The sequence below is a fragment of the Talpa occidentalis genome, unplaced genomic scaffold (genome assembly GCF_014898055.3).
Source record: "Talpa occidentalis isolate TD23 unplaced genomic scaffold, MPIMG_talOcc4v2.1 talOcc4.15, whole genome shotgun sequence".
Lineage (NCBI taxonomy): Eukaryota > Metazoa > Chordata > Mammalia > Eulipotyphla > Talpidae > Talpa > Talpa occidentalis.
The window spans coordinates 21,232,853-21,249,259 of NW_023601543.1; the positions used below are offsets into that span (position 1 = coordinate 21,232,853).

The 16,407-nt window shown below is 45.0% G+C and overlaps 1 protein-coding gene across 3 annotated transcripts in view; it reads right to left on the reverse strand.

Moving 5' to 3' along the window:
• Positions 1 to 7,341: 7,341 nt before the first annotated feature.
• LONRF3 (LON peptidase N-terminal domain and ring finger 3) overlaps positions 7,342 to 16,407 on the reverse strand; it is a 38,786-nt gene continuing 29,720 nt past the window's right edge. Inside the window, exon 12 of one of the 3 annotated variants that reach the window (XM_037512030.2) lies at positions 7,342 to 11,730. In XM_037512030.2, coding sequence (XP_037367927.1) covers positions 11,575 to 11,730 — 156 coding nt within the window. In that variant the 3' untranslated portion in view covers positions 7,342 to 11,574. Of the gene's footprint in view, positions 11,731 to 13,003; positions 13,149 to 16,407 lie in introns of those variants that run through there. The other 2 variants (XM_037512028.2, XM_037512029.2) reach the window with 2 other exon arrangements.

Consider the following 16,407-nt stretch of genomic DNA (forward strand, 5'->3'; position numbering starts at 1 on the left):
TATATCTATATATATGTATAGGTATGTATTGTATACATATGTATGTACCTGTGCATGTGTGTATTATATATGTATGTATCTATCCATCCAGATAGGGTGGTTTAAACAACAGAAATTTATTTTTTTCACAGTTCTGAAAGCTGGGAAGTCCAAGATCAAAGTATTGACAGCTCTAGTTTCTCCCAAGGCCCTTCCTCTTGCCTTGTAGATGGTCATCTTCTCACTGTGTGCTCCTGTGACTCTTCTTATGAGGACAGCAGTTAGGTGGGATTGGGGCTCAGTGTAACAACCTCATTCAAATTTACTCACCTCTTTAAAGAGGATTTATATCTCCAAACACAGTCACATTCTGTGGTACTAAAGGTTAGGGCTTCCACATAGGGATTTTGAAGGGATGCAATTCAGCCCACAACAGGGACAGATGGTTATTTCCCCACGTTTGCCACCCTGCCTTGGGCACTACTGCTTTGGGCTGGTTCGCAACTCCATTCCCTCTACCCTTGTAATAGTAAGCCAGGCTCGCCTTCCCTACCACAATCTAGCTACTTTTTTTTCTCAGTCCATTCTGCTTTGGGGTTGTACTTAACAAATCTAAAACATCTGGAGTTTCTCAACCCCCCTATGACAGATGATATTCTTCTAGACGAACTGCTGGATTTCAAATCAGCTCATCTAATGGCAGTGAGTTCCTGTATAAGTTTCTATTCATGTTCCAAGGCCCAAATGGATGGAAACACTTAGAAACACTATCATGTTTTTCAAGATAAACTCTAGGGAAATGATTCAGAATGTGGGCCTGCTGCCCTTGAAAAGACCACAGTGTATATACTCCACTATTAATCTTAAAAGGCAGGTACAAATGTCATGTTTTCATTATGAGAAATTTGCTACTCTTTTTTTCAATGTGCTTCTAGGTCACTGTGGAGCATTAATCCAAGAGTTTGTCTATCTAGCTCTCATTTTACACATTTCCATAATCCTATTTTGCAAATTGATAGTCATGTTGAAAAACAGTGAAATGAGGTTGCTTTATTGAGAAGCTCCCACACATACATCTCTGGGCTCAATCTGATGGCCTCTTTTCTTTGGCAAAATAGACAGGATGTTCTAGCTTTTCGCTCCACAGCTATGGGATAAGAGAGGTGGGAAGAGATATAATGCTGTTCCTGGAAAATGAGGGGTTTTGAATGGTGGAAGCCACTGGGGAATAGGATAGCCAGAAGTAGACTTTTTTTAAAAAATGTATCAATGTGGTTTCCTGAGTTGTGGATTTTGTTCTGCTTTTGGTTTTTGCAAAGCCAGAGTCCACGGAAATCATAATCAAAATGCAAATGTATGTGGAGAAGCCATAATGAAAGTCTTTAGGAGAAGGCAAAGCCCATTTATGGGAGATGCTGGGAACCATCAGCTGGACCAGGCAGAGGATGAGTAAGTGTGTAGAGTTTAGAGGCTACTGGGGGAAAAAGTGTAGCTGAGAGCAAATGTGCAGAACAGGATAATGCAAGCTCAAGAAAATAAGAGCTCAAGGAGCAAGAGAGGAAAGCCAGGTAGAAATAGGATTAAGGATCCAAGGTGGGGGAGCTCAAGTGTTGTGAGGCACAGAAAAAGCCTGCCAGATGAATAAAACAGGGATAAAACAGGAAATGAATGTTTAACTGACTTTCATCTAGATGCTAGAGTTGGAAAAGGACTATTTCCAAGTACAGCCTTGCTCAGAAACTAGAAAGCAAATCGAGCAGAAAGGTCCATCTATACACATCAGGAGGTGTCAGAGCCCCCCAAGTATATATGTCTGTGGACACAGCTTTTATTTTTTTTTTTTGTGGGACCCTTGCCGGGGGCTGGGGATCGAACCGGCACTGCAGAGGCTGCGGGCAGCCTCGCAACCCAGCGCTCGACCACTGCACCACCAGGGGAGGCCCTATGGACACAGTTTTTAGCAAATCTCAAAGGCAGAACATCTTATATAATTTGCTGTTCACACAGAGAGATTTGATGAATCCTTTTTCTTAATATTTGCTTGCTTAATGAGGCAATTCTAGGCTGTAGCCAAGTAGCCAGCATACTGGGGAAGCGAAGTTAGAGGGAGGTGTGGAAATCGGTCCCCAAACTTGTGAGACTGGGAAAGCTGGAAGTTCAGTTCAAGTGCACATGTATCAGGGCCTCCTGATATGCCTGTCACCAAATCACGGAAATATTATAGGGTTCTCATGATAACCTTGGTGGCCTCACATGATTATGGCTTTAGAATGTTCTACTAAAGGTTGTGCATGTTAGTGTGTATAGAATACTGTACATGACTGGACTTTTTTTTTTCTTAAAGATTCATTCATCTATCTTACAAGCACTGGGTACAGTCAGAAGCGCAGGAGGGTGAGAGGATTCACCAGAGCCAGAGCGGGGAGCAGAACAGGCAGATGGACTGAAATACACTGCTGAGGGGAGCAGCGGACATGGCAGGAGAGGTCCGCGCACCATGTGGGACCCTCGCCGGGGTGGCCGGGGATGGAACCGGTGCTGCAGAGGCTGCGGGCAGCTTTGCAGCCCAGCGCTCAACCGCTGCGCCACAAGAGGAGGCCCTACATGACTGGACTTTATTGGTTCATGGGAGGTCCGTAAACTGTATGCAGTGTCTGCAAAATAGCATGTGTGTGCAGATACATAATGTTCCACATCTGTGTGTGACACAATAATGGTGATAACCACTGAGGGTATATACGCAAAAAACAATGAAAAGGTCATATGCTCAGATGACCAAAAAGTCAGAACTTAGTAATGGTGACCTTGACCTGGAAGGACTTTCAGTGAGAGTCAGGGCTGTGAGCCATGTGCTTCCCCTTCACAGGAGTAGTACCCGACTAACTGCAAGGGCGTATATGAGTAAAAAATGGTACAATGATTGGGAAGTGAAAAGCTTTGAGTATTTATTACTTTTTAAAAAAATGTAATTTATTTAATTGTGAGATGACGGAACTAATTTCTATTAATAGCTTGTTTACAAACCAGCTTGTAATTTCTGAAATCTTAACAACAACTGGTTTTGTGAGCCAGTATGAGCCAGCTCCAGCATGCCCTGGCCAGGGACCTGATTTATGTTTGTTGAGCAAGGTAAAGAGATTTATCTGGGTTCACTGTCCCAAAGCCTTCAAATCTTAGCAAGCACAACCCTCTATTCTAGTCTTGTCCCCTCCACTTTTACTCCCCACTTCAGAATACCCCAGTCACTTACCAAAAATGTCCATCCCACCAATCCCCACTTCTCTGCCTCTGGTCCAAACCCTCCAGAATCCCTTGGGCCCAGCACCAGGGTCAGGCTGTGCTGAGAGGACTCCCACGGGGCTTGCACAATGAACCCTGACTTGGCCTACAAGCTGGAGTCACATACGCTAGCCCTCTGCCCCTGGAGCTTGCTGTTCAGGCCTGCCCAGAGACCAGCTGATGGTTTCAATCAGGATAAAACAAGAGTGCAAGAAACTGGACCCTGCTTCCCTGTCAAGAAGTGCCAGGCTTTGAGCCCTGTGCTCTGCCAAGCTGAACTGCTCACAATATTCCATATGACTGGCCACAGAGCACCAGATGGTTTCAAGTGTTGCGTCTGGAATGTTCTGCAATCTTTGGAGTGTTCTTTGATCCTTTCACCTGGAAAACTTCTCATCCTTCCAGATCTAGCTCCTATATCACCTTCTTCAGGAAGGCTTCCTTGACTGAATACCTTCCCAAGCAAAAGTATGTGTCTTTTCTCTGAGGTACCACCATGCTCCTTATAAGGTTTGGTGTTTTTCTCCTAGACTGTGAGTCTCTTAAGGTCACAGGCAATGTTGTACTCCTTTCTCTAGCTCAAGGCCTAGGATATGTGTTCTGTAAATAGTTGTTCCATTAATAAGTGAATGAATTGGAGGCGTTAATGCATGTGGGGCCCAGATTAAGAATTATCGCTTAACTGAGCCTCTATTTATCTGGCAGTTCCTACAGGTGGAAGCACCTCTGGTATACCCCCTTGCAACTGAACTTCAGGTAGACATGAGCAATAGAAAACCCCTTTGCCATTCTATTCACTTTTTAAACACATATCAAAGTTTTTATTAAACTCATTAACAGGTGAGGGAACCAGCAGGATGTTACAACTTGTCCCCACCACTTACTACCTATGTGACAGATCTTGTCTCTGTGAGCTTCATAAGCATCAGCTCATGTAATCCTTGAAATAATCCTATGGGGTAGAAACTCTTATTTCCATCCTACCATTGTGGAAACTGAGACAGACACAGAGACTGGAAATGTCAGAAACTGCAAGCTGGTTGGTAAACAAGCTACTAATAGAAGTTAGTTCCATAATCTCACAATTAAACAAACTACATTTTAAAAAAGTAATAAATACTCAAAGCTTTTCACTTCCCAATCATGGTACTACTTTTTACTCTCATCTACGCTCTTGCAGTTAGTTGGGTACTCCTCCCGTGCGGGGGAAGCGCATGGCCCTCACAGCCCTGGCTCTCCCTGTGACTCCCAGAGGAAAAGCACAGACTTGAAAGTCCTTCCAGGTCAAGGTCACCATTACTAAGTTCTGACTTTTTTTTTTAAGATTTATTTATTTATTTATACAAGCACTGGGTACAGTCAGAAGTGTGGGAGGGTGAGAGAATTCACCAGAGCCAGAGCAGGGAGCAGAACAGGCAGACCGACGAAATACACTGCTGAGGGGAGCAGTGGGTGGCAGGAGAGGTCTGCACGCCATGTGGCCGGTGGCCGGTGGCCGGGGATCGAACGGGCCCTGCAGAGGCTGCGGGCAGCTTCGCAGCCCAGCGCTCAACCACTGCGCCACCAGGGGAGGCCCTAAGTTCCTACTTTTTAGGCAGGATTACCTGAGTGACTGGGAGTAGAGAGGTACCTGCCTCAGATCCACTGAAATCAGACTTCTGTGAGTGGGGCAAAAGTTGCTCACAGGCAGCAGAGTATATGAGAGAAAATCTTTAATGGCGAATCAATCTAAAGAGAAAGGGCAAGGTGAGGAGACTCTGACAAAGACCCCAAAGCTCTTTCCAGACAGGCTGCAACTGCTTTAAAGAGATCCTTTGTTCTGCCCAATGAAAGGCCCCTCTCCAAGGCACCCTCATCAGAACAATCACGAGGTGAGGACATGTAGCCATAAGCATTCCTGCCGTGGAAAGTGTGCATCAAACGTGAGGCTCCCTCCCCCTGGTGGTCACTGCTTCCTATGAGGACCTTGGACACTGTTGTACAATCACAGTTGTCTTATCTACAACATGAGAATATACTGATCGGAAGCAGGAAGCCGGGCTAGATGATTACTTAAGGCCTCTTCCAGCTTTGAAATGTATGGCACCAGAACTACAGGGTGGCAGCATTGAATTTTCTTATTCATTTTCAGTTTTTGAATCTCCAAATCTGTACTCATTTTTTTTTTCTGTGACCCAGGAGTCTTTCAAGCAAACACAGAAGTGGGTGGGGGACGAGCAAGCTGGGCAAGCTGTGATGACAATGGTGGAACCCCTGAATTCGCAATCACTAGGAAGAGAGACACTCGTTTCTATAACATGGGACTAGCGATCTACTTCAAATTAAATGTTAAAAAACACCTCCACCTATGTTCTGCTCCCTGCTCTGTCTCTGGTGAATTCACTCACCCTCCTGCGCCTCTGGCCTCTAGCCCAGCTCTTGTATAAAAATAAATAAATCTTTAAAAAAATTAATTAAAAACCACCACCACCTAGAAAAGAACCTGGCAATAGTGAATACTCAGTGGAATTCATTTAGCCTTTGGATGCTTAAGGATATAAGAACATGACTCATATTCCTGAAGGCATAATGCAGATTTGGTGTGGGCCTAAGTGGCATCCTCAGTTGGGACAGAAGATCAAATCCAGTCAATGTGAGAAAAAGATGCATGACTTTGTGCCCAAATGGTGGTGAAAAGGTAACCACTTCAACTCTCACAATTAGCCATTCCCATGACACTTCTCTCTCCCTCCAATGGGAACTCACCCCTGTAGGCTGCCTAAGCTGAAGGGCATGCTTCCATTTGTGGACAAAATGCTCCTCAGCCCTCCCATTGGTCTTATGATAGTGCTCACTTGGGCTTGCAGGAGGAGCACGTGGTCCTGGAGAATGCAGTTGCCAGGATACTGGGAGTGGCAAAAGGCATCTTGATGGGCTAAATGGGTAATAATCTCCTGTTTCCATAACTGTGTTGAATATCTTCATAACCTACCCCTAAAATGCGAGGAAAGCTTTGTATAGTAAAACTGGTCTTAGGACAAGTGAACTGTCTCAGGACTTAATTTTGTTGCCCTTGGGGGGGGGCTCCAGAATTTGTTGATTGGACTTACTGGAAGGTAGGCAGTGTTCTGCAAGGGGGTTTAGGGGGCAGCACTTTGGTAAGTGAGGAAAGGGTTTTTCATGACTTTCTAATGCAGGTAGAAATGGGAAAACCATTCACAAAAAACTGGAAAGGATGGGATAAGGGGTCTTGCAGATAAAGAGGGAGGGTTTCTTGGAGCCTGCGGTTTTCTGCCTTGACCAGGGCATACCTCTCTGTTGGGCTGACCCAAGGCAAGTCTGGCTGGGATGTTTCTGCATTACCTGGAAGTCTATATGGGGAGCATTGACCCCAGTCCCATCCCTCTCCTTTAGTCTTTCCTGGGAGTGGAAGAAATCATGACACCACTGAGGAGGCTGTGGGTCTAGTGCAGTTTTCCTTCCCCTTCCTTGCTTACATCTCATTTTGACACTGGGAGTATCTTCTAAGGAGGCGCATTTGGCCCGGGAGTACACAAAGGGTGGATGGCAGAAAAGAGGAAGCTGAAAGTGTTGGCTCTGGTTTTGCTGAAGACCTGGGGGATAATTGTAAGTTAGATCTTCTTTTTAGATAATCTAACCCAGTTCTCCAGACAGAGTTCAGCAGCCATTCTGGGCAGAAGGGCTACCTTGGAGGGAAGATCATGCCTTTGACCATGTGTAGCCACAGAAGAGCAGGCTAGGTGCAGAGAGCAACGTCTAACAGAGCCAAGCTTTCCTTCTGGGGCCTAGTTGGTCTGAAGTTCTGATTTTTCTGTTACCCCAAAAGATCCTGTTATGAAGAACAATGTCAGGCCTAAGTGGGCTTTTCATTTCTTTAATTGTCCCGCCCCCACGTCTTTCTCCCTCCAGTGGTAAAGCAGAACTCATCTGAAGTCATCAATTGCACAAGACTAAAATCAGTACCATCCCAATGATGAGACTCTGAAGCTGTGCTGTGGAAAGTAGCTTGGCCACTAGCACTCATTTCCCATGCCATTTTATCAATCTCCTATCAAAAGGTTCACGCTTTGGCCTTGGGTTTAGCCAATTACTGAGAAATGATTTAATTGAAAGGAAAACATGCCATTTGCTTTCACAAATATTTTATAATGCCAAAGAAAACAGAGTAGGTAGTGTGTTCTGCTGTAAGCAAACCCAATATGTGAATGGATTGACAAACTAGGGGCAGATTATTGGCGAAATGCTTCAACATAATTCTTTAAATAACAAGCTTCTCTGGTACACTTTGTAGAACAATTTATGGTCAGGTTTTCAGAACACATCGATCACATTGATATTACAGATCACACCTGCCTCACTGTCACACCGACAAGAGCTTGTGTCTCGTCTATTTCTTTGAAAGCTCTTCTGCTCCAACTTATTACAACCAACAGGAACAAGAAGAAAACAGAAGTGTCTATAGCTTTCCTTCCTAGTCAACTTCCAACAAAATGAAACTGAAGTTATTTGTGTAATTCTTGCCCTAAGGTATGGGTAGAGTGTTGTTACATACAAAGTGAGACACTAGGAAACATTTCTTTAATGAACAAAAAGCTTTCACAGAGACTGTCTATATCACATTGTTATTACAATATAGATGAGCTGAGACTTTTTTTTTTGTACAGATTTGGAGCAAAGAAAACCCTAAAGAGAAATCAAACATATAGAGGTAGTTGAACAGCAGTATGTGGAGTGGGAGGGGGGAAGCATTTTCTTAAATTCTCTTTCCACTCATTACAATGCAAGCAGTAAACTGGCTGCTTAACAAACACATGGAATAACAAACACACACACACATTATTTGCCAGTGTTTAAATGGCTTGCTTGATATTTTAATCCTGGCATGTCTGAGAACTCCATAAAATGATGGAACTAGTTTATCTACGATAAGCCTATGATGCCACATTGACCTATTTGCTCTCCTTTTATCTTGTTTAATGTTGTTGCTTTGACAATAGATAAATGTTTAAGCAACTTCTACAATGATGCATAAGCTACAGTGTTGCTTTGTAAACTTCTGTTAATCACATTTGCTGCCACAGATTTTTAAACAGAGTCAAGAAGCAAGGACTTTAAAATGACACCAGGAAGAGATTACAGGCACTTCTCTCTCAATGTTAATTTAAACACATTTGAAAATACTCACTTGTAAGTGAAAATGTCTTCATTTCATCTCTGGATGTGTATAACTCAGATTATTAAATAGCTGAACAGTGGTTCCTTTTCCTTCTTCCTCTCTATACTGAAGAAGGACCACATACTGCAGCCCATACAGCAGGCTGCTATTCAGAACTGTCTTTAATCATGAATCAAAACCTCATTCCTCAAGCCTAAGAATGGGTTGAACATCTGTCCTTTTCCTTTATTAGGGTTGCCTTTCATTTGCATCCACATTATACTCTTCTACTATGATTCTGCCTTGGTAAACAGAGATGGATGCAAAGTCAGCAAGTGTGAACTCAAGGAATGAGTCCTACGAATCAAACTCCCATCTTGGAAATGGAGTTGGCATGGGGGGACAGTCCCCAGTGGATTCTAGTCCATCAACAGAATGCAATCATTGGCAGTAAGAGACCTTTGGGAGCTGTTAACCAATCTCAGGAATTCCACTGCTCCAATGGCCAGTTGGAGGGGATTATCTGAGCCCAAGTAGCTCCACAGGCAGAGCTGGAAGTGCCACATGGGCAGTGACTTGACCAGCCCTGTTTTGCCTCAGCACTGGGTCAAAAGCTGTCAGTCTTCAGAAGAGACTGTTGAAACAGTCAGTTCTCTGCCCTCTGAAATCAGGGGCAAACACTCTCTTCTCCAAGTTATCTATAGAAAATTAGTTCTGTTGTTTTTCACTTTCTACATGTTGCTGGTTATTAGCTAGCAGCAGTAGTAGTTCAGTACAAAGCAGAAAGGCATATTGTCTGCTTGGTACCTATTATACACACACACATATATACATATATATACATATATACATATACATATACATATACATATACAAACACAAACACAAACACACACATACACACACCAGAAAAACAACCTACTAGAAAAAGACTAGGTCAGTCACAATAGACAAGAAAACTAACCAAATAAATGGCACTACCTACCTAGGGGGGATGTCTTGTCCTTCTGACCTAGATTTAGCTTTATGTTTTTTCTCAGAATACTCGTCATTCCTAAGTTTTGCAACAAAATCAACTTACAAGTGCAGAAAATGGTCATGTCCATTTGATTACCCCATTTAAGTGCATTCCAAAGAAAGCCAAGGCTTAGCCTCACCTCTTGCCTGTTAGCACTACTGCAATAAAAACTTGCTGTAAAATAATCTCAATGTGTATCAGGGCTGCTGAGAGTCAACTGCAATTCTGCCACACCAAGATCTACACTTGCTGGAGTGAGGTAATCACTAGTCAATCAAGATGATACATTCTACAATGTGGACTTGTATAAAACACTCAAACTTCCCTTTCCACCTAGATTGATGAGAGATGGGTTTTCAGAGGGCTGACGTGAGAAATAAATGATTAATGAGCTTGTGTATGTGAAACCACATACCTGGCTCAGTACTTGGGAAGTAGTGAATTCTTGGTACCTTTTAGTTGGGACAGTGTAAAGACAGGCCATGAATTAAGCTTAAATGTCATAGACTATAAAATATGTTCTCCTTGACATGACTGAGACTCAATTCATTGTAGAGAGCAGGGAGTGATGGATTGGTTACTTGAATAGGGCTACTAGAGCTACTAAGTGGAAATTCAAGATCTCCAAATTAACACTATTTTTTTTAGTCCCACTGAAATAGGAAAAATGTGCTGGCACAGAATGCTCGCTTACCTCTGACCCTCATTTGTTTCCTAGTCTTCATTTTCCTAGACTTGACCCAGTAAGGAATTGCCTGTAAATTATCAAGTTACAGTCAGAAAAATCAATGGTACGGATTCCTCCAGCCAAGTTTCAAGGGGTTGGGAATAGGCATTGTGTGTAAAGGCAGTGTTTTCTGCAAATGTAGGCTCCTGATGATATTCAGTAACTATAAATAATCTAATAATAGTGATTACTTGTGGATGTCTGCTATGTGCTAGGTACAGAGGTAAGAGCTATACACATACTATCTCATGTAACATTCATCAAAACCTAGAGGTGGTATTCATCACTACCATTCGCTAGATGAGGAAACTGGGGCTCAGCAAGAGTGACATCACTTCCCAAAAGCAAGTGGAGAAACTTACGACTGAAAACCATTCCCACTAAAGGGTTAGGTGTTAGCCTACATAAAAAACCTCATTCCTAACTGCACAGGGAAGAAATGAGATATACTTAGAGATGGCTGAAATAAATGCCCACACTAGATTGCAGTCAAAGATTACTCCTTTGACTCATCTCTTCCTCCCCCAAAAATAATTTCTTTAGTCCCTCTCTGGACAGCACACTGAAAATCAATTATTTTAGTTTATACTGGCACATACCACAATCTAGGCCAAATCCCTTCACTATTTGATATGGTTGTATTCAAAGTGAAAACAAGATGGAGTCTGTGGCATAGATGATCTTAGCATGATTCTGAACTTCTTTGGTAAACATCCAATTGGACAAACACAAAAAATGGTTCAAGAACTGGAATGAGATGTAAAAAAAAAAACCACAGTTAAAGCAGAAACTGCACATTTTGAGTACTGTTACTTCCCCCTAGGTACATGGTAAGCCACATCAATAAATAAAGCAACTGACTTTCCAGTTATTTACACTTAAATAGTTATAAACATCCATGTAGAAAAAAGGATACAGTAGCGCAAAAAATAAATTATTAAAACAGAAAGAAGTATGAACACTATTTTACACAATGCTGTATAAAACCTAAACCATTGGAATGAGACCTCAAGTCAGTGAAATAAAGCAGCAACATTATTAGTGTCTTTGCTTCACATTTCAACCACACAATCATTCATCTATGAGAGAAAGGAAATTAAAGCAAAACCACTTTAAACTTTCAGAAAATTTTATGTCAAAATCAAATGAATTTTTTTTTCTTCTGGGCTCTTAAACAACCTCTGCTGTGCATGTAGTTGTGCAGCATGTCAAGAAGCATCTTAAGACAGAAAGTTTCAAACAGGTCCCATTCTTTTGGTCTTTCTACTCAATTTCTCGCTGTGATTAATAGCAGGGCAATGCCTCTGTTTGATACTTCCTTCTGTTAAGATGTTATTGCAATTAGATATATTTACAAGACAACTCCCCCAAGGGCAGCGGGGAGGGTGTGATTTCCTCTTCAGCAATTCACTCTCGCTAGTTTTGGTTTCGGGTTATAAAGGCCAGGACTCGCCGAATACCATTCAATCTATCCTTTAAGGACCTCATCGCTAGGAACGGGAGCTGAGCACGGCTTTCCAATGGAAGAACCGCTAATGTCCACCAGCACCAGGCTGGACCATTCGGGTTCATCTGCAACAGAGAAACACAATGGGTTTATCCTATTCCCCTGGAAGTGACTCTATCTGCAGATGCCTAAGCTTCCCGGTGGAGCTGCTTCTGTGTGTGGCAGAGACTGTGAAGTACCCTTAAACTATGCCCCCCCCCCTATATCTTAACTGGGCCTATAGTCACCCAGAAAAAAAAAAAAAAGACTACACGTCTCAGTCTCCCTGGCAGCTTGGGGAGGTCATGAGACAAAGTTCTAGCTAATGAGACATAAAGGGAAGTGATCTGTGTAACTTTAGGGTCATGCTCTGGGAAGATAACTTGTGCCCTCCATCCTCCTTTTGTTCTTACCCCTAGCTAGAATGTGGACGTGGTGATGACCTTCTTTGATCAGAAGGATGCAGGAAACATTCTAAGGAAGGCAGAGCTTTGTGAAGAAGGAACCTGGATCCCTGAATGAGCTCATGGAACAGAGCTGCCCTAGCCCTCCAGGACTTACGCCCTCTATCTTGTGTAAACTACAGTTATGTGGGGAAGTGGTTAGAGCTAACCAACCAGCATCCCAATGAATACACTCTACCCTCCAGCCAGTGTGATTTCACCAGCTGGACTCAGTCCTTTGGCTCGAAGATTCTGCTTGGGTCCTAAAGATTGATGCAAACAACAGGTGTGCCTGGGATCCAACTGACTTCCCACATCCCCCTAATTCCTTCATTTCCCTGCTTCTGAATGAAGGCAAGGTAGTTCCTTCATCTAGTAGACATATGCCATGTCACTCAACAGGGCCACAGCTCACTTCTCTCCTAAAGCCAAACCCTGGCATTCACAGCCCCAAAGCACAGCACTTCCACGTGGCAACAATTCCCATTAGAAAACACGTTCACCTCAGTATCCTTTTAATAAAGACCTTTCCCATTCCACACAAATCCTTCACCAAAATTCTGCTTGGAGCAGCTTCCCAGGCATACATTTTATTTTTTTATTTATTTATTTATTTTTTTTAATAGTATTTTTTTTTATAGAGGCATGCTTTATTTATTTGTTTGCTGGTTTGTTTGTTTGTTTTGTTTATACATGCACTGGGTACAGTCAGAAGCACGGGAGGGTGAGAGAATTCACCAGAGCCAGAGCAGGGAGCAGAGCAGGCAGAAGGACCGAAGTACACTGCTGAGGGGAGCAGCGGGCAGCAGGAGAGGTCTGCACGCCATGTGGGACCCTCCTCCGGTGGCCGGGGAGCAGCCGGGGATCGAACCGGCGCCGCAGAGGCCGCGGGCAGCTTCGCAACCCAGCGCTCAACCGCTGCGCCACCGGGGAGGCCCACCAGGCATACATTTTAGATTGCGGTGACATTTCCCACGAAGCCCAAAATGAGTTTTTGCTCCTCACCCGCAGAAGCTTGGTTTTAGGATCCCCAAGAATTGCATTCTGGTCAAACCACCTACCTGTGGGATTAATTGCGTGCAAATAAATTCACCAGTTTCTCCACCTGACATCACCCCCTCTTTGCTCCTGTGCCTCCAGCTTCACTTGCATTCATTTTTGTCCCTCACTCTGGTCTGTCACCTGCCCTCCCCCTAGGATCAGCTCTGAATATTAGGCGGGCACATTCTGACCTTTCTTCCTCAGGGCCGATGACCACGATGTTCAAGCTGATGTTAATACCAGTGGTGGCTCTGAGAAACCTCCTGGGGCTCAGAACATTCTTATTAATGGAATCACAGGGGCAGCTGCATTGACTGGACCAAACTAGAGGAGGTATTTTTTGTTGTAAGTTAGTTATTTTTTGTTCTCACTGTTGCCACCAAAGCAACATAATGACAGTCCTAAGAAGAAAAGAAATGAGACTCAAGATTTCAGCTTTCTGTGTCACTGAGTACTTATGAATCACTCAGTGACATCTGTGCTTTCTTTTGTGGAAGATGCTGTTATTAAGCATTAAGTGTGCCTAGAAGCTCTGCTGTAGTCTTGAGTCACAGCGGCCCAGAAAGCAGGAGTAGTGGGTCACTGGGAAGCACTAACTGGCCTCTCTCCCTCCATCATTCGGGATGACTTTGCCTGGGGAAGAGGAACCATAGTTGTGGTCTGAAGAAAGCAAGACATTTCAGCTCATTAGGGAATGTAGGGTAAGGAAAAATGTCAGGCTTTTCTGCTCTCCCACCATCAGGATAGATGATGATCCTTGCGGTCCTGAATTCATGCCTGATGGCGGGCACCTGGAATAGGGTGTGGGCATAAGTAGATGGGATTCACCTGGGCTAAGACTGTGCTTTTAAGGGCGGCATCACGGGGACGCCAGTAGAAGCCAAAAGAGAAGCCAAGAGAGAAGCATGAGAAGCTGAAGCTGAGAGAAGGCCGGAGAGCCCAGAGTGAAGCCCTGCTAGGGGCTGCGAGGCTGGCAGGCCCCCAGCACCCCAGCGCCCCTGCCTGCCTTGTATCTGGTAATCTAAATAAAAAGACCTGCAAAAAGCCACTTAGGACTCTGACTCCTCCTTTAGCCGGTCTACTGGATTAGAAAACCTGCACCGTGTCCATTCCTGCCCTTACAATTGGCGTAGTCAGCAGGATGATCCATGCAGACGGGTATGGAGCCCCCTGAAGACCTGGAGGGACTAAGGAGTAACAGACTGTGTGAGCCTGTGACAACGCTGGAGGCGTCATGGCGGCACAGGAGCTGGACGAGGTCCAGGAGCTGCGGACGAGACCTCGCATGGAGGAGACGCCCAAGAGGACCAGCCAATGACCCCTGAGGCAGCAAGAATTGTCGGGAAGAGAGGACCACGATTTGGAGCTTGCTGGTGCTGATGGCAGGGAAAGGCCTAATGGACTTGGACTGATGGACTTGAACTGACAATCCTGCCAGGGGGCGGAGGACCTTGGCAGGTTATGTCTTTTGGGAATCTGGGGGTGGCCAGTGGGATGGCCGAAAGCAGCCTTTGTATGCCCGGCAGCTAGGCGAAGGAGAAAAAGCCAACTGAGAAGGCAAAAGCTGGTGCTGATGCTAAGTTGAGAAGCCCTGAGTGGCTGTTAAGGAGCCTGAGTATGCTGAAGGCCAGTGAGTCTCTTAAAATCACCTGTGGGTGATGCCCTGCTCGTTCTTAAGTGAGGGTGAGAAGCTGAGGAACCCGTCCTTGGGGGACGGGTGGGGAACATGGCTTGGGGTGGAGCCCAAGCCAAATGTAGAGTTTGGATCCCCGACCCATGTGCTTGTGCAGTGGGTTGGCCTGAGTGCAGGGGTCTGCGAGTCGCATTGGTGGCTTTGAAGGCAGAATGTTGGAGCGACTGCAGACAGAAACCCTGAGGGTTGGCGATTACCCCCAACAGAATAGAATCGCCAATCCCAGAGTGAGTGCATCCTGGGGGTGGATGCCGTGTGTGGCTTGTAGCCGAGACTACAGCCAGAGAAGGCCAGGAAGCCTGACGGCTCCTGGTGTGTTACAGTAGATGCCATGAGTGATTCCCCTCCCTCGTATGAGCAGTGCCTTCGGCAGCAGATTTGGTGGCTCTTTTGCTGGTACCAATAATTGTCTTTTGCACTAGGTTGGGAACCTGCCTGGACTTATCTGTGTTCTGTTGTATTTTGTTATATTGTGATGTATTTGCTTTTGTGGGCCATGGCTGCATTGTTTATGTTTGCTAAGAAAATTGTATATATGAAGACCATATGGCAGAAAACCCTGAGGGGGTGGACTGTAGGGTAAGGAAAAATGTCAGGCTTTTCTGCCCTCCCGCCATCAGGATAGATGATGGATCCTTGAGGTCCTGAATGCATGCCTGATGGCGGGCACCTGGAATAGGGTGTGGGCATAAGTAGATGGGATTCACCTGGGCTAAGACTGTGCTTTTAAGGGCGGCGTCACCGGGACGCCAGTAGAAGCCAAGAGAGAAGCAAGAGAAGCTGAAGCTGAGAGAAGGCCGGAGAGCCCAGAGTGAAGACCTGCTGGGGGCTGGGAGGCTGGCAGGCCCCCAGCCCCCCAGCGCCCCTGCCTGCCTTGTACCTGGTAATCTAAATAAAAAGACCTGCAAAAAGCCACTAAGGACTCTGACTTCTCCTTCACCCGGTCTGCTGGATTAGAAAACCTGCACCGTGCCCATTCCTGCCCTTACAGAGAATATACTGGTGTTTCACAGCCTCAGAGGGCAAGAGGAAGAGGGGACTTTGGAGGCCTCCTCACCCACCTGCCTTATTTCAGAAATGGGAGAAAAGCTGAAAGGGGGGAAGGGGCTGACCCAAAGTCACACAGAGAGAGAGGCCAGCAGAACCAGCTTTTGGCAGGGAAGGCAAATATACATATTCGTTTCTATTGTGACAGTTGGGAAGGATTGTCAGCACAGAATCAAGGTAAGTGTGGAGGTGATGGTGTGGGCGGGCCAGCTCAGAATGTGAGAAAAGGCAGCAGTGGGGAACAAGTACCAGCCCTGTGCTAGAAAAAGAGGATTTGCTGATTTACAACAGACGTAACTATCTCCACTTTGCTGGGTTGCTAATGAGCTGCAGCTTGAGCTCGCACCCCAGGAAATAGACCCCACCCTGGGAAATAGACCCACCCGCTAGAACCTAATCAATTGCTTTTCACAGTCAGGGGTATATTTAAAGGCTCAGTCTGTTTTCTCAGGACCTTTCATCCCTGATGAGGACAACTACAGGGTCTAGAACTGCAAGGGTTAAGGGTGGAGGAGCCGGGTGGGGTGTGAAGTTTCTGT